We start from the raw sequence: 18,420 nt of genomic DNA on the forward strand, positions 1-18,420 counted from the left end.
CTCTCCAGAGAAAATGAAAGAAGCTATAACCCGGCATAATAAAACTAGTGCTTGTGCTTCTCTGTCAACCGTAGCAATATACCTGCCGAGGCCCAGTTATAAAAGTGAAAAAGAACTGCCTCTCAAACATCCAAGGCAATTTTACTTACAGTTAATCCACCGTGTGTGGAGAATTTACATAGGGTTAATGTAAACACTAAAACATCTTGTGTTGTGACTAAAAAGCTGCAGCCTACGTTATATATGGCTTCCGACGTGTACATCCCCACTGCCCACGCAGCATAATATAAGATGGAGTGGGAACCACTAGCCTCCACTTGGAATTGAATTCATGGAATTAAAAAAAAAAGCGAAGCCATGTGACCGTTTGGCCTCCGTGACTCAAACTCCCATGGTGCATCCTGCTGCCATTATTTCCAGTGACACACACAGGTCAAGCCAGGCTCATAATGTCTAAGAGAATTGTGATTCATTGGACCACATCACTTTATTTCAGTGCTCCACGTCCACTTCTAACACTCACATGCCCATCGCAAGCACTCGTGGCTGCAGACGTGTCAGCACGGCCACTCAAAGCGCAATGTTTCTATTTATTTTACTAGATCCTCTAGCGATTGTAAATTATGAATCGTGCTTTTTTTAAGATGAGGAGAGACATGAAATGTTAGTTCAGTATTGCACAATGTTGAGAAAATACTATTGCTGCTGCTCAGAACCCTGTTATAATGAATACATCAATAAAATGAATGACCTCCTCAAAAACCTCAAAATATAATTAGGTCATTATAAACATAATGCAATGAAACATAATTGGAATTAAAAACTTTACTGTACACATTAAAATACAGGAAAAGAGAAATGAAAGTGAGAGAAAGTTTAACCAAGAATTCAGACCTGAAATACAAAACAAGTCCCAGAGAGGCTGACTTCTTGTTACAGAGAAGCTCCATAACCTGCAGGCAAATGCAATAAAGCAGCATTTCCCATTTCCTTTGTGGTAATTTTGGGGACATTTGGAAGGCATGCTGCAGAGGACCTCAGGGTATGTGAGCAGACATAAAATGATAGACAACTTGTGATGCACTGAGGAGCCAGACCATTTAGTACCTCCGAAACCGTGAGGACGGCTCGAAAATCAATTCTGCAAGACACAGGGAGTCGGTGTAGTTCATGGAAAACAGGTGTTAGACGCACTGTAGTCTAATTTGTTCTTATATAGGAACTAAATAACAGCAGACAACAACAACAGAAAATGTCCCTTTAACTAAAGCATAAATCTATCATATATTATATATATATGGTCTGCACATGCACATGTACAGTAATTAACATGGAGGACGTGCCACACCGTCTCACTGCGCCCTGTGAGGCCAGCGCTCCAGCCGTTTCCAGTGATAACGGGCGGGAAGCAGGCTTAATCCGCACAAATCAGGCCAGGGGAGGGACGGGCTGCCCTTTGAACCCGGACCCAGCTGTGCTGGAAAACCGCCGGCCTCAGCAAGGAGCCCGGCTCCACAAACAGGTGCACCCTCGCCTGGCATACCAATGATGGCTGCCTGGGATTAGAGGGCCGCTGACGCTGTACGCGTGCATTCTGCAACCGAGAACGTCGAAATCTGGAAATGGGCAACACCGATAAAATAAAGTGCATAGAACTCTGAAAGGAGGTTTCGTTACAGTCGGAACCAGTCGGAGTAGAGACAATACAGCGATTAAATGCAACAGCGTGAAGCTGCGCTCACGGATGCAGGTCGCCGTTGGCAACGGCGGTGACGAATGCCGGCAGATGACACGGGTCTAGGAAGTTAGTGGTTACAGTGGGGTCAAAGGCTAACAACCCAGACTTGGTGGCGACACAGTATGCACTGCTGCGCCATCACTTATTACTGTCATCCCAAAGTCTGTGACAAAATCAATGCGTTCAAAAAAAAAAATCGAAGGCAGCTTTTGCTCCAGCCAAGTTAAAATCCCTGTCGGACGGCGGGCAGGGAAACGGAGAGAGTCGAATAATGAAAAAGGCCAAAGCAGAGCGTATTCTCTAACAACTTCCCCTTCGTACTGCGCTCCTACAGTCCGACGCGTCCCCGGCTTCCTTTGTTTTCGCCCGGTTGCTCCGGGCTGACAGACCTCTCTCAGCCCGGCTTTTTCAGAAACAGCTGTACTCGTGTCTCTCCAATTAGAGGCAGGAGAGAGGCCCGGGAACCACTACTGTGGCTTTTAGAATAAATCGAGCCGGCAGCCTGCGTGCGCCGGCTCCCATGTGAGCCGGCAGCCTTTACATCCACACGATGGTCGCTCTATACACGCAGCAGCCTCGTGTGCGTTTGAGGATTGTGTCATTACAACAAGTCCACTGAACAGCCGGCCTGATTTATCTGTGGTGATTCAGTCAGGCACAGCCAGCAACAGAATTATTCCAGCCATTAGGAAATTAGCAAATAGTTATTACGCCACAGACACATCTTTGTATTGTCATTTTTATTTTCCAGATGAAATACTTTAATACAATTAGGACACTCAACAAAGCTGCAGTGTTAAAACAGCCCTATATGACTGTGCACTTGCTGTTTGTACTGTGATGGATTTTGTTTGTTGGTCACTGGGAAAAAATTAAAAAGCTGTGCATACAATTAGTGTAAATGATGCATTGGATTATAATTGACTTGTTTGGGGCTTTCTGCATAGTAACAGCAGGAACTGCCAGGAACCCCACATAATGAGGACAATAACACAGTCGCCCATGTGACTAAAGTTTATGTTTTCACTATGGATTATTTGTTTCCACCACCGTTGGTTAGTTGTTTTTTTGTTCTTTTTTGTAACCGCTGGACAGATAGAAATCCTGTAATGGAAAGTCCTGAAGGGGCAGTTGAAGGATTCAGAGTGAAATCAGCGAATACAAATGAATATCTAGGCCGTAGTAGCCGCCTGTTAACCAGCTATTCACCAAATTACACAGTTCAAAGAGAAACAGCTCAAAGGACAAGGAATCATTTGAATCCCTCCATTGAAACTCACTCACATTCTTCCAGACAAGTCCATTTTAATTGTAATGCATCCTAAAAATGTTTTTTTTTTCTTCCCGTGTGATCTTCACTCTTTTTTTATGATGATAAATGAGTCAGAGATGCTGCATCGCATACAGAGCAGCCGACAGAACACTCACCCCATGAGCGGGTCCAGCGCGATTCCTTTAGGATTCAGGAGGTCCAGTTGGAGAATCGTAACACACGTGTCTCCGCCGCGGTCACAGACAAATATCTTGTCGGCGACTCGGTCGACGAAGTACATATTTCCAGTCAGCCAGTCGATGGCCATCTGCTCCACATCTGCAATAGGAAACATATGGGTTAGATTCTCTTAACACAGGAGACATTAAAAAGCAACAGGGTGGAAGGTTGGAAGCAGCTTGTTTTTTAGTATTTAGTTGAAATATGCAGGTCCCTTCACTCCTCAAACTAGCATCTTTTGTTAGTGCCTTCAAAAAAAAACCCCACAATGCTAGTAATTGTCTTCAAACCCAGGCAAACATCACAATGTGCTAACAACGCTAATACTTTGAGTGTGGATGTGGAAAATTGTGGCATTGTAAGTTGACAGTGTTTGCCACGGATAATTCTGAGTGCTTTCAGATTTTCATGTTTCACGCGCGGCCAGCATTAAACTGGTAATGACAGCAACCGTTTGGGCTTTTGACTAAAAGCCTCTGAAGTTGACAAACAGCGAGTAAAAGCCGTCGCACAATTACGGCGAGGCGCGTTTGATAATTGGGAGACAGGATCAACCGGTGCGAGGAGCGGAGGGCAAGGGGTCGCGCAGCCCGCAGGTTTTAATTAGATGCGTATGAGGAGGGTGTAAAAACCTAAACCGCTGAGGCTAACCTGTCTTCAACAGGGAAGATAATGAAGATAGAGAGAGAGAGTGAGAGAGAGAGAGAGAGAGAGAGGTAAGCGTGTGACAAAGAGCCTGTATGAGTGTGGGAAACATAGTTTGAGGTGGTATTTATTTACAGTACAAATGGGGAGCAGCCTCCATTTATATATTTGTTGTATATGTTTGAAATTTGAAAAGCAGAGCAAGAAAAAGAGGCAAAACACATACGTTGTAAACTTTGCTTTGTTCTTATTTCCCGTTCCTGCGTGAATCCACGCAGGTTCCTGCTTTCGGCACAGCGGAGTTGCCCAGAGGACTCTGTGGACAGGACCCAGCACACGCTCTCCTTGTTGTGCTGGAAATCCAACGCCAGCGTTCCATTTACACTCAGAGACCTCAGGGGTTTGAGCCCTGTTCCATTTAGATGGGTGATGACAATCCGATCGGAGCCCCCGACGAGAAGCATCGGGCGGCTGTCACCGGGATCTGGAGTGAAGGGAAAACATGGACGGCAGGATTTTATGTTTTACTGGTGAAACATCGAGAGACCTCCAAGTAAGACACATTTACACATAAGAAAGGAGGAGGAAGGAAATGATGAAATCCAAATATAGGCTTACTGTAAGTAGCAACTAGCAACAAAACAACATTTTGTTTAGAGGTACAGATCAGACGAATGATACATTATGAAGTCTGGATAATCCTAAAACTAGGTGTCTGACATCCATACGAGCCTTCTGAGTGACTGGATGAGAAGAGCTTCGGAGTCGTGGTACGGAAGGACGAGGGAACCATCTCAATAGCACTCAATCATTCAAGCCTCCGTGGCTGAATGAAGCAACTGGGAGTAAGAGACATTTGCCCCAAGGCTTCTCAACACGAGATTGCCTCTCATCTAACAGGGTAAAAACGCAACCTTTAGGGCAGGACTCCGGGCACCATGCCTGGTCAATACAGAGATGCTCGTCACCGTGGCGATACAGGTGATGCACAGGGATGAATGCAGCCTAAAAGCAGCTCCACAGCACACATGACCCGGATCGTCTTTAGGACAAGTCTTCTATGGTCCAGTCAAAGCTTAGACTTAGCACAAAGGTGGCAAGATGCGTTGGCTGCATCAGACACATCGTGCATGAGTAAGATAAAGCCATTTGTTCCCAGTTTGCAATTATCCCAAGCTTTCATAGTCTACGCTTTGGCACTTAGCATAAGTCAGCGTAGGCATTATCGCGCAGGCGTGACAGCTGTAAGGACATTAAAAACACATCGACAATAGAAAAAAATATTATAGCATTCTCACTTTAGTCTGAGCCGGATGAGAAGAGATTAGCAAGATTACCTCTTCCTTTGTTAAAAAAAAAAAAAAAAAAAAAAAAATTGAACTTGAATCTCACACGCAACACGCTAATATGTTTTTCATACCCCACTGCTCCTCCATCGTCTGGCCTCCGAGAGCTCCATCCGGAATTTATATTCATGAGCTTCTACAACTAATGGTAACCCCATAGTTATCCCCGTATCACGATCGCTCGGTGCTAAATTAATATTAATGCATAAGAGCATTGGGTTCAGTTAAGTTTATGGGTAATCATATTCGGTTTATTCCTGGTAGGACACCAGTCACGTTGATTAAAGGCTGCGGCGGCGCCGTGCTCCCCAGCTGCAGGAGGTGCGTTTGAGCCTCCAGCTGTTTTCAACCCACATGCACCTTAGTGACAACACCCTCAAAAATATCTCTCTATATATTTATCTAAGATGTTTGTGACATTTCCCCTAAAGGTTGAAAACCTACAGTGGATGATGGTGGACCCACCGAAAGGCAAACGCTCCGTTAGCGGTGTTATTTCTAAGTAGGCTGTTTAACTCACTGAGACAGATTGGTTAGCAACATCAGGCCTTAACATAAATCAGGGTGACGCTGGGTATTGTCTCCGCACAAAATACTCCAGACTGCTTCCACTTAAAGCCTCATGCTCATTAATTTTATCATTATCCCGGCCTGACCGCGTCTACCCCGTTCCCACGCGCGTGATAGATGCGGTCACTGCTAAAGCGCATTAATCTTGTCCCGGTCCCGACGATGGCGGCAATAAGGCGCGAGTCGGCCGCGGTCGAACGCGACTTCTGCGCGTATTATTAGACACCAAGCGGCCGCGCTGTGCAGATCGCGACGCGGCGCCGCTCACCTTGTTTGGCTTTGCAGGATTTCCTGTCGGGCTGTAGGACGTATCCCTCCGTGCAGCTGCATCTGAATGACCCGTAGGTGTTGGCGCAGGTTTGGCTGCATGCGCCGTACATGGCGCATTCATCATGATCTTGTGGAAAAAGGAAGGGAGTCATTTTTAACAAATTAGGTGTGCTCAAACATGACCCAAATACATAAAGTATACTTAATGTGGCCTCACTCCGGCACCTCAGGCGTAATTACTTTCATAACCAATGGGGCCTTTTCTGGAGCTGCACTACCTGAAAACCATGGTCTCCCTCCTCTCTCCCCGTAAATAGGATGCAGGAGGCACTGCTACTGCTGTTAAATCTCTTCCCCCAGCACAGTTATGCAATTTCATGCCCTGTTGTTGGCATGGCGCATGTGGAGAGTCAAAGTAAGACAATGCAACTTCAGAGACACCTGATGGCAAAATCCTGTCTTCCTCTCTAGCTGTCAGAAGCCGAGCCGGCGGCGTACATAAGGAGCATAAAGACGACAGAAAGAGACACAGAATTTATGCGCTGTGGATATGGTGTGTGTGTGTGTGTGTGTGTGTGTATTGCACGAAATGAACTGTACATGAGGCCCTGCCTGCAGACAGATGGTTCTCATATACACCAACACCCCCGCTTTCTCATCTGAAGGAAGTCTGGGTGAGAGCAAAGGGAGAGATCGGTGGGAGGAAGTGGCAGGCAGCCCCCCCCATCCCCCCTCAGGTCCCACCTGCCCACATCGCAGGATCCTACCTCTGCAGCTCGTCCCGTCCTCCCCGACCTCAAAGCCGTCGGCGCAGAAGCAGAAGGTGCCGTTTCTCGTCATGACGCACCCATAGCGGCACCGAAGCTCGTGGCAGGCTGACAGGAGCTCTGCGGGGGGGAGGAGGGGGGGGGAGAAAAGGTGAGGCGCGGAGGAAAAGGGCAGCTGGAAAATTACTTCTGGGCGTTTTCTTCTTGTTTTAGCCATTTTAGCCACATGTGGTCCCTTGTTACTTAGAACAAAAAGCATCTGGCTGATGGTCACAAGTTTGACTGTTCTCTGACTCACATGAGTCACATCGGAAAAGCGCAGGCGGTGAAGCACGGCATCAACAGCACGGACCAGAATATTACACGTTTTCAGTGCATATGACGAAAGGAAAACCCTGACAGACAATGTTAACAAACAAATAAGCTTTGACTCTAAAAGGAGGAAAATGTCATGTTATGTTAAGCACAGACTAAACTGATGGATTTAAATAACAATAATACCAACATATCATTTTTATTTTAAGTAATGGGCATATTTTGTTTAGTTCTGTTGACACTAGATGTCAGAGGATCAAAAAAAGGAACATCTGAACCTCGTTTGAGCCCAATTTGTCAAATATGTCCAAGATGCTTTAGATCAGACCAAAGCAATCGCACAAATGATCAACACAAACAGACTGATGGTGGCGTAAATATCAAAATAAAACTGATGATCCAAAAGACACAAGAGGTTTAGCAGTAAAATGAAATATCGGGTGAATTATGTCTGAATTATTCATCAAATAATTATGCTGCAAAGACCTGATTATTCAAATGTGCCTTACATCTAATGTCATGAAGCTACATGAGGTAAGGTCACAGGATTGCAGGAGGAAAGAGAAGGCGATAATCATAAATAAGTCAAAATTATGCTAAACGGTTAAGTATGATTTGCATGGCTGTTATTTAACAGACTAACAGAGATCGTTACAAATCCTTAGTAATAAAAAACCACCCAGACGATGGCTTCCTCTTATCAAACCAGCACACGGAAAGACTGAACGGTTTCAATCAGAAACACTGAAGAGGCGAGTTTCTGTTGAACTCTTTTCTAGCGTTGTGTCACGTCGAATAACAGTTCCACGTTAGCACAAGCTAGTTATAAAGTGTTAGGCTAGCAAACCCCACAATCTCTATCAATGCAGCGTTCAACAAGTGCTCCCGGTGAAACGGCGACAGGAAGTGACAGCGTCGTATTTTCCGACTGTTCCTGAAGTGCGACGATCTTTAAACAGAAAGGAACAAAGAGCAGCTAATTACGGCATAAAGACGATCCCGCGGAACAAACGGCACAATTGAATTCATAAGCCTCAAAACAAAGCCGTAATTGCACAAAGATTGATATGCCACCGCCGAACATCAATAAATGTCAGCTCGCAGACCCGTAGCAGCGCTCATAAAAGCTTTCATTGACTATTTCCGGTGCGAACCATTTCAAGCCATTATGAAACGTGGCAGCACGGGACAAAATTTCTTGACAGGCTGTATTTAAACTCAACAGCACAGTGGAAACTGAATGACAATCAAAGCTGTGGTTATGATTTCCTCCCTCCTCAGCCGAATGAATGACTCTTTGGTGTTGATTCTGAACAGTTAATATTATGCGACAGCAGCGGATCAAGGGCTTTAAAAGGCGCGGTGAGTTATCAGAAGTCGGGGTTTTATCGCGGGATTTGAACGTGGCAGATCAGTGACACTTTAAGATGAATCGTGTGTTTGGATTGTTAGGGCAGCAGTATTTAAACCACTGAGCAACTGAGAATAATTAAGAATGAATGTGAATGGAAACAAGAGTAAAGTACACACATCAGGCATGTGAGTGACTAGTAAGTGAAGGCAACACAGGCTAAATTTCAGTCCATACTGTTATTGATATTAAAATATTCAGGCTGTAAAACCTTCTCTCTGGGCTCCTTCAGAGAGGCCTGAGATGAACTATGTATAGGGGTGAATGGGCCGCATATTTGGTTTTCATATTGTCCTCACGGCTTTGACTGACAGGGGGTTGAGTGGAAAATGACTCAATTTTCATTTTGGACTGAACTATTATTTGAACCGATAGAGAGCAAGCAGACTCAGAAGTATTAAAATGATAAATGCCCAGTAACCTTTGGCTCCTGACGCTCAGAAACAGCCAGCCAAGATATTTATTAATACGTCTGACCACAGCGGTGATACGAGTCTGTGGCTGGAGCTTAATAATCTGTAAAGATGTTTCAAAAGAAAAATTGCATTACTTTTAAATATCTTGATGACATAAATTATATGTTGCTATTCTACACCAAGTAACCACACTTTGAAATCAAGCTGCTGTAGGTTCAATATTACAGAGTAAACTACACTATTCCAGTGTTGAGTGGTTGTGATTCATAAAAACAGCAATTTAACAGCATCTAAGGCAAAGCTTGAGAGCAGCAGACTCAGGTTTGGGTCTCGAGTTCAATTACATATGGAGTAAAGGAGGAAGAGTTTGATCTTACTGGCCAGCACACACACAATATATATGAGATATCAAACTGATCATATTATGCGCATCACTTTAAAGATGAAAAATTTTACAACCTACTGTTGTTTTTACATTAGGTTACTGTATATATGAACATAAGTTTTAATAGTTTATAAACACGCTCTAAAACCAAATAAAACTTAGATAAAACTTAATACAGAGAATGTGTCACCAAAAGCTAAGCAGCAGCTTAGACAGATTAGAACTACTGTAATTTACTGGCCTTAAAGCAGAGTCAATGAACTTGACTTCAGCATGACTTCCAAACTTGACCCTGAACATGGTTTTCTAACAAGCACAAACACTTTGCTGTATCTTTAGTAAGATAGAGATGTTTACACTAGACTCAACATGACTTCTCTATCAAACCTAAAATGGTGAATGCACCATGAACTAAACAGAAACTGGCTGTTAGTGAAAAACCCATACAGTATGAAACAGGAAGTGGGCGTGGACTGGTCATGGGGGCGTGGCTGGAGTAGCTGACATGTGCAGCTGTACCACAGGTTCCAGCTGTAAGTGAATTCCATCCATCCAGGGTACACCCTGGACAGGTCGCCAGTCCATCGCAGGGCAACACACACACAGACAACCATTCACTAACACACTCACATCTAGAGTGACCAATCAACCTAATGCACGTTTTTGGGTCGTGGGAGGAAGCTGGAGAACCCGAAGAGAACCCACGAACACGAGGAGAACATGCAAACTCCACACAGAAGGGCACCCGGTCCGCCCCAGGAATCGAACCCTTCTCACTGTGGCGACAGTGCTACCCACTGCACCACCGTGGCGCCCGTAGGTGAATTAAGAAAGTACAGTATCTGCCATTGCAGTTTTGCTGTAGAGAAATGAAATTCATGTGAGGCTTCATTGACATAAAACCACGAGTCCAAGTAATAAATACTAGATGAAATCCATCAATTATCTTAACTGCTTTTCTTATTAAGGATCACGGGAGTGATACATCCAGTCCAAGCTGTCACTGGGTGAAAAGCAGGGTGCACCCTGGAGAGGTTACCAGTCTATCACTGGGATGACACGAACTGTACAGACAAACACTCACACTCACGTTCACACCAACGGGCAATTTAGAATCACCAATTAACACGACTGCCAGTGTTTTTGGACTGTGGAAGGAAGCTGGAGTCACCCAGAGGAGAGGCCTGGAGCCAAGATCTGAATCTACACAGAACAATACCTGGTCACATATGAATCCATGTATGATTGGAGACAAAACAACATTTTACAAAATTGTTTTCTGACTGCTGGAATTACTGCAAACTTCAAATTGCCCATTAAATGGCTTTGACCCCAACAACATAGGATTCGAATGTTTAAAAAAAACAAACATTTTTACTCACACTAGACAAAACACAGACAACGTGACCTTAGACACCAAGCTCACTGGTGAATGTATTAAGTCAATTATATCTATCTATATATCTAATTATTGGGAATCCAACCCTCTCTCACCTTTTTTTCACACACTACATTCCTATTGGCTACTGGGTTTCAGACGTGTTACGCTAGCAGACTATAGCTTCTACTAATGTGGATGTTTGTTGATATCTTATGTGGATGTCGTCTTTGATCCAGCTTTCCTAAAAACAAAATAACAAGTAGGCTCCGGCTGCCTTAAACAGCTCTTGATGCGTTCGCCTGCAACAATATCAAACGCACCACAGTTCACGAGCTCGTTCCTTTTACAACAGCGTGCTGTAAAAATTTAGGGAGAGTTGTTTTGATTTTGACAGATGTAAAAACAACAACAACAACAACATTGGATTTCCTCTCTATGATTTCCGTCTTTAGATGTGACTTAGCAGGCAAACGCAACACAGTGTGCGCACGCAAGCGAATACAAACAAGCGCGGAGGAGAAACACGCCCACAGTGAGAAATAAGCCTTTACAACTTAAGTTAATGAGAGACCATTAAAATTTTACCCTCTGAAAAGGAAAGTAGCCATCTGTTGGGTCACCATTAAAACGTGTCTTAATGTGGCCCTGACATAACGCGGGGCTGATTATGATATAGTATAAAACCACTGCAATGTGCATCTCTGGGTTCACGTTCATGCAGTAATCACCTCACAGCAGTAAATGAGTGTATAAGTATTTTCTCTGTCTGCACTGTAGGAATCTGAAGTCGTGCTCAAACTCAAAGCAAAAAAAAATGGCATATTGCGGTTGAGCAAAGGCGGGAATCAGAAAGCGCCACAAAAACATGACACCACAGTGAATGCAATCAGTCGTGGTGAAAGCAACGTGACACATACCTGCAAAGAGCCCACATGCCGATGAAACGCATGTGCTCGGATGGAGACGTTGTCACTGGCTGCTGTCCTCCTGATGCATTAGCATTTGAATGGCTGCGTATAAACAGAGCGTCCCTGCCCCTTCTGACGCCCAATAGACCGCACGTCAATCACATCAGGCCGAAACAATGCGTTCGCACCACACCGGCTGTTGTTGCGGCTCTAAAGGAGGGAGCGTCGCCGCCGTCGCTCCATTAAAACCATGGGCCGCATTTGATTCCTCATTGTTCAGAATCAGGACAGGAAGTGAGTGGAAGTGGACAAATATAATATGTTAGAATTCTCCAAATGAGATCCAAAAAATGCGGCTCGGTGCGACTTTCAAAACAAGGTGCCGGCTGATAAACACTGTGTTTTTAAAACACCAGCCGGTAAAGACGCCCCGAGACGCGGGGTCAAAGGAAATGATGCGGCTTCAATCCGCCTCTGTTTACTCCGTCTCGAGCTCGAGCGCGGACCCCGTGTGACCCGCGCATTACTATTCATCACATGATACGGTAACGAGCGCATTTTCCCCGTTGCGAAGCAGTATGCAAAATGAGCACATGCCGGGATGAAGATATCCAAAGCTAATCCCTGTATCTGCTCAAAGACACCAGATGATCAGCTTCCCCTCCTGGCAAACACAGACGGCTGAGGGGATTGTCTGTTCGCCGCTGAGCCCGCTTGATGCTTTCCACATATCTGGAGCTAAGCGTGACACGAGTCAATACCGGAGTGCGTGTAGCCGCCGCGATACTGTGCTCTGCAAATATGCAATATGTGAAAGGGGATGTTCCTAAAGTGCTCTGCTAAAAGCTTGCTGTTCGGTCTATGGGGGTTCTTTAAACTCTGGCATTAATAAAATATACTGTACGGTGAAAGATATTCTAAGAAGCGTCCTGCTTATGGATAATAAAGCAAAGGAATACACACACACACACACACACACACACACACACACACACACACACACACACACACACACACACACACACACACTGGTGAGGTGAATACACCCGATCTGTGTATTGTGAGAACACATTAGCCTGTTCTATTACTGTATCATGTCTAAGAAGCGACTCAAGTTCTGAATAGTTGCAGAAATATCCATTGGTTGCTAAATATGAATTTTTTCCATCGCCGGGTCCAATAACATCTACATGCAGACTGTAGAAAATGAGTATTTTTCTAAACAGAGTTACTGTAATGCATGATCAAATGTTAGCCAGTCTGACACACAGTTGCATATGTATTCACAGCAGCCAGCCCAGCGTAATTTGCAGTCTGCTGCGGTGTAATTTGCTATAATGAGACAGATCAACACAATGATCCTGGCAATTGAACAAAATTAATTCCATCAGTTTTCCCCATTATATCTGGTTAAACAATGCGCGCGGAGCTCAGTGGAGGTGACGCCGCCTCGGTCCGGATTTGGAGAAAGTCACAATTCAACAGTTGCAACCGAGTCGAGGGTGAGTTCGGCCAGGACGGGTCCAGATGAATGCTGCATTGGACGCCTCAGGTCTCTTTGGGCCTCAAAGTAACGGAGCGTCACGGAAGCAGCATCGACTGAATAAATCATTCCACGTGGATGTTTGTTCCCTTCAGCCACCACACGGCAGCAGAACAATATCTCCAAATTAAGAACGGACATCAGACCTTCAGCCTTTCTGTTATCACGTCTTTGGAACCTCCCCATCCGTTAGATGAGACTGACCTCTTCCTCTGTCACGTGGGTGACGTCTGTGTGTACAGACACAGCAAACAGACTGTGGTTCCGTGTCTCAGCTGACGCTAAAAGCTGATGTAATGTCAAAAACAACAGCCATTGAATGGAGAGCACAATTAGCCTCCTGGCTTTATTCAAATGAACTACCCTTTAGCCAGAGTGAAGCTGTAATTGTTATTATTTCATTTTCCATGCTCTTGTTTGACCCTTGCAACGGTTGCACAATGAACAACAGGAAAACAACCTCAAACAATGAAAGAAATGAGTGATATTTTCACCCCCGCTTCCCAAAATGTTTAAAATGAAAAAAAAAAAACGTCAATAAAACGTTAATAAACGTCACTTTCTCCAACTTGAGTTTTTAAATTTGCATCAGTTCTGGTCATAAAAAAAACAAATTTTAACCCTTTAAATGGCTTTTAAATCACATAAAGCTACCACAACTTCTACTTACTACTACTGCTACTTCTACTGCAAAAGATAAGGCGAAAGTACTACATGAAGAAAACGTACGAGCACTGTGTTAGAGCAGCCGATTTGTGTCCACTGAAGCCTTGGGTCGAGACTCTTTTATCAAATGCTGTTTGATATTAAGTGCAAATACCTGCATATATTTACCAAAGAACATTAATATCACTGGCCATCGCAGGTTCTGGTAAAATCTTTCCCGTCTCGAAGCAAAATAAAATCAATCAAACAGCCTTTTTATGCTTGTTATGCAAAACACCCTCCTCTGAAAAATGGAACATATGCACAATAGCTGCAGTATCATCATAAGTTTCCAAAAGACTCCCAGCTCAATTTGTTTTTACATATTTTACACGATAACAAAAATACTGAACTTTTTCCTATTTCTAACATGAAATTAAATCCTCCGCGTTGCTAAAACATGGAGTCACACATCAACTAGACCACTTGAGCAGAAGTTTTCCTGAAGTTCCAAATTGAGGCACACAGATGGCACAGTATGAATGCTGAGTGTGGCACTGTTCGCCTGCCAATCCAAACAAGAAGCCTCACCAAGCGGAAGAGGAGACTAACACAGGACTAACAGTGAGATTGCCCCATCTGGCCTCATGGCTTCTCTTTAGGGACGGCCGTGGCCTTTGTCTCCCGAAAGTCAGCTTTCCTCCAAACTCTCTTTGCGTTCGAGTCCTGCACTGTATTTAATGTGGCGTCACATTAAGATGCAGACCCAAACCAGAAGATGCAGGAATTTTAATATACAGATTTCCCAGCCATGAAACAGGAGCTTAACCCATTGTCTGGGTCTGCAGCTGTGGCCGGGACCCTCTTGATGGACAGACGAGATGGATTCCGCACTGTCGAAACGGTGAAATTAGATCAAGCGCTCCCCAGCGTTCAAACGCTCCATCGCAAGTTCCATCCAGACACACAACTTATTGACGGCCCCTCAGAAAGTTAAAACGCAAGTTAAAGTGTGTCAGCTTTCATGTGACACGCGGATGTCCGGGCGGTCCTTGAAGGCACCGTGCCCCCACCCCCCGAGAAAGTGAGATACGCGCACACGTATGTGTTGCTTTCAAAAAATGAAACGGCGGCGCTCGAACGTGACAGTAAATGCTGTTAATCCCTCAAAACGCAATTTGCTGGGGGATTTTAGAACTGGTGCGCTGCCAGGATTCTGACATGCCCTTAAATATTGGAAGGAGCATCGTGGGTGTGGGTGTCAGGAAACAATGAAATTTTAATTCTAACCACTCCTGGGGAAGAAAATCCGCCGTAATAGGATTTGATGACGCCCAGATTGTTTCTCATATTAGAGAGAGTAATAATATGAGTGACAACATCTCGCAAGGCCGAGGAACAACAAAGTGAGACGCGTGAAATATTGATTGCCAGTGTCTGCTGCTGTTTATGGAGCGGGGCCCCACGGTGGATCGGACCCGTAACCAGGATGACGGGCCCTCGACCCTCAACCTCTGCAACAGGACGTTCAAACGGGCCCGGTTTAACCGACGCTTCACTGTCACAAATGTCCTGGAAATTGCTTTCAGCGCTCGAAACACCTGACCCTAATCAACAACAGGAGTAAGACAATAAAGCAGGAAACGAAATGCCGCGGGAAATTACAGGCTCGTCTGTTCTTGTGAAGCGACGGCAGCGAGGTGGAATAACACACTTAAAGCATGTCACACAGCGGCGCAGCAGCGGAGAGAAGGAAAGTGATCACTTTGACTACTTACTGCAAATGTTCCATCCATTAGAGGGGCAGAAATTTAATAAAAATGCTAATATGTTACAGTCTACGAGGCTGCGCAGCGGCACATTCTCAACCTACCGAGGAACACGCACGCACGCACGCACGCACGCACGCACGCACGCACACACACACACACACACACACACACACACACACACACACACACACACACACAGAAAAATCATCGAGCTGTATTCATAACAAGTCATTTCGGAGGAAGAGCATCACTTATCATAGACGCTTCACCCTGGAGAAAAGTGTTTGTTTCTTTGAGATGTCGTAATGAAAAGTTAATCAAGTGAGATAATTGAATATTGTATCGCAAACCGGAGATGGGAAGGAAGGTTCATGTTTGGCGTTGTTTAGTTTTCAGGGACTTTTTTTCGGTTTTGTTTTGTTTTTTTCAATAGACAAGAAAGGAAAGCGTGTCCTTGTGTTTCTTGTTATTTTTAGCATCCGAGTCACAGGCTGGTAGAAAATACAATTAAAGCTTGAGTTGTTAAAAAAAAGATTAAATGAAAAGACAATATTTCTCAATTTAAAAACAGTAATGCAATTTTTGACTTTTTAACTGGAACGCAGCTATAACTCAAGTCCCCTTGTTTAAATCACTGTGTCCTCCACAAAGGGCAAACGCGCCGACGGGACGTGGGGGGAATCATACGAAGCGCCGCTTATTAAACCTCCGGAAACAGATGCATATATTTTAATGCGAGGTGCATCAGGGAACTTGTCAGCGCGGACGCACTTCTCGTTGCAACACTCAAAGAATTCGCTGTGCTGCTGAATCTCGCTGGAACGAGTCACGCTGGCCCCATTGATGAGTGATGAGTTAAAATCCTACCATGTATCGTGGGAAATTTGGGGCACGCTGTGTTTTACTGTTGTGTGTTGTGACCAAAGAATATTAGTTAAAGCAGGGTTTGCTGCATTCATGTATATATACAGTATAAGACTAGTCAACATTGGACACTGGGTTCCCAACATCCCAATAAAAGCATTTCTGCTTTTATGCTGCTGGGAGGCATTAATACTCAGTGTATTTGCAAGATGTTGGACTCACAGAGTAATAAACTCCCATGTGAGCTCATCCTGGTCACATAAAGCAGACGCATTAACCCACTGGACATTTATGAACAGGACATCTGGCGTTTTCCATCGTGGTTCCGTCGGCTCCTGCGAACCAGCGCTGCTGACGTATCGGCCCAAGTCGCACGTCAGCCGCCGAAAACACAGCTGTTAAAAGTTTACCTTTTCTACCGGTTTGCAGGGAACACGTGAAGATAATTAGCGGTTCAAGACGCTTGGAATAAATTCATACCCGAGCAGATATTACAGCGTTGATATAGAACATTGATCCAGTTTTACCTGAGAGAATATAGTTGAAGGTTTATCAAAAATAGAAAGAGGAGAGATCAGGGAGTGGTGAACATCCTTACTGGGGGAGGGGGGAGGGGGGGAACTGGTGCAACAGAGAGATGAAATGGAATAGCAATGGGTGCATCGTGAGCGGTGGAGCAGCTCTTTCATTTGTAGTGAGACACACGTGTAACAGGCTTAAACAGAGCACTATATTACAGCGGGCTGCTGTGTGTGTGTGTGTGTGTGTGTGTGTGTGTGTGTGTGTGTGTGTGTGTGTGTGTGTGTGTACAGTGTCTGAGTCGATTGGATCTCGTGCGACTTTTGAAGAGAGACTGCAGCTGCTTGAAGCGGCTCCGCGAGTCACACTTCTTAAGGCTGGAAGGTTAACAAAGCATCAATGATATCGCTTCCGTGCTATTTTCTGATATTCAAATTGACCCGTTTTTTTTATCCCGCACAAGTGGGATTTTTTTTTTCCTGTCCTGCTCCACAGTTCGCCGTCAACAAATGGGCTGATTTTGCCGTAAATGTCAAGCGATCACAAGCCTAAATGAGGTTATTAATGATGAATGTAATGGTGTGAGTTGAGTTTATGCACAGATAGAAATGCCAGAGTAGCACTTGTTAATGTGTTGTCTGAATGTCACACGGGGAGTTGTGTCTCCAGCCGCCACGCTGCCGTGGAACATGTGCTTCTCCATCCTAGAGGAATGAAGCAGCTAATCAAAGCTAATAGTGGTTTGATTTACTGTAATCAAGAGAAATAAAATCTTATCGTGCATATTTCAACATTATATGTTATTATATAACAGTTTACAATTACCGACGATTATGAAGATTAACTGAAGACTTGGCTAAAAGAAGTTCAGGGTGTATTTAAATAGTATAAGTTATCTTTTTGAAAACTATAAGCACCCTGCTGTGCACATAAATAATAACTGGCATTTAGAGTCACTGTGTTTTAGCATTCACTTATGTCATATCCTGCACTATATATAGTCAAGGCTGCGCTGCTGACATTGACATTAAGGGTCCTGACAGAGCTGACATCAATCTATCAGTCATCTGACATGACACCACTTCAGCTGTGGTGTCGTGACACAGTCATCAGCAAGACTGAATCACTGTCAATAAACAAATACATATAATTATAAAAAAAAATAGTATTTAAAAACATTTACAGGATTTTCATTAATTTGAAGAAAGTATAAATGAGGTGATTTCTCATAAAGGAGCCTGTTTAGCACCAGCAGCACAACTTGAAACTCAACATATCCTGGTGCCAAAGTGAAAAAACTTTGAACAGACATGGATTAAGCCTGGCATCACAATTAAGCTGTCGCATTTAAATGTAGGCTAAACCTACTGTAATTCCGAACTACACAAGCGCCAGAGTCTCTAAAGTCGCTGACTAAGCAGCCGCAGCCTGTT

General features: G+C 44.3%; 1 protein-coding gene across 8 annotated transcripts in view; it reads right to left on the reverse strand.

The window, feature by feature from the left end:
- The window catches only part of lrp1bb (low density lipoprotein receptor-related protein 1Bb), a 176,085-nt gene that overhangs the window by 93,252 nt on the left and 64,413 nt on the right, over positions 1-18,420 (reverse strand). For 7 of the 8 annotated variants that reach the window (XM_029136895.2, XM_029136893.2, XM_029136897.1 and 4 more), the window contains 4 exons: positions 6,829-6,948; positions 6,060-6,188; positions 4,102-4,359; positions 3,167-3,329 (listed from right to left, as the gene is read on the reverse strand). In XM_029136895.2, coding sequence (XP_028992728.1) covers positions 3,167-3,329; positions 4,102-4,359; positions 6,060-6,188; positions 6,829-6,948 — 670 coding nt within the window. Of the gene's footprint in view, positions 1-3,166; positions 3,330-4,101; positions 4,360-6,059; positions 6,189-6,828; positions 6,949-8,127; positions 8,268-18,420 lie in introns of those variants that run through there. The other variant, XM_029136898.3, reaches the window with a different exon arrangement.

This window comes from Betta splendens, chromosome 21, assembly GCF_900634795.4.
Source record: "Betta splendens chromosome 21, fBetSpl5.4, whole genome shotgun sequence".
NCBI classification, from domain to species: Eukaryota; Metazoa; Chordata; class Actinopteri; order Anabantiformes; family Osphronemidae; genus Betta; species Betta splendens.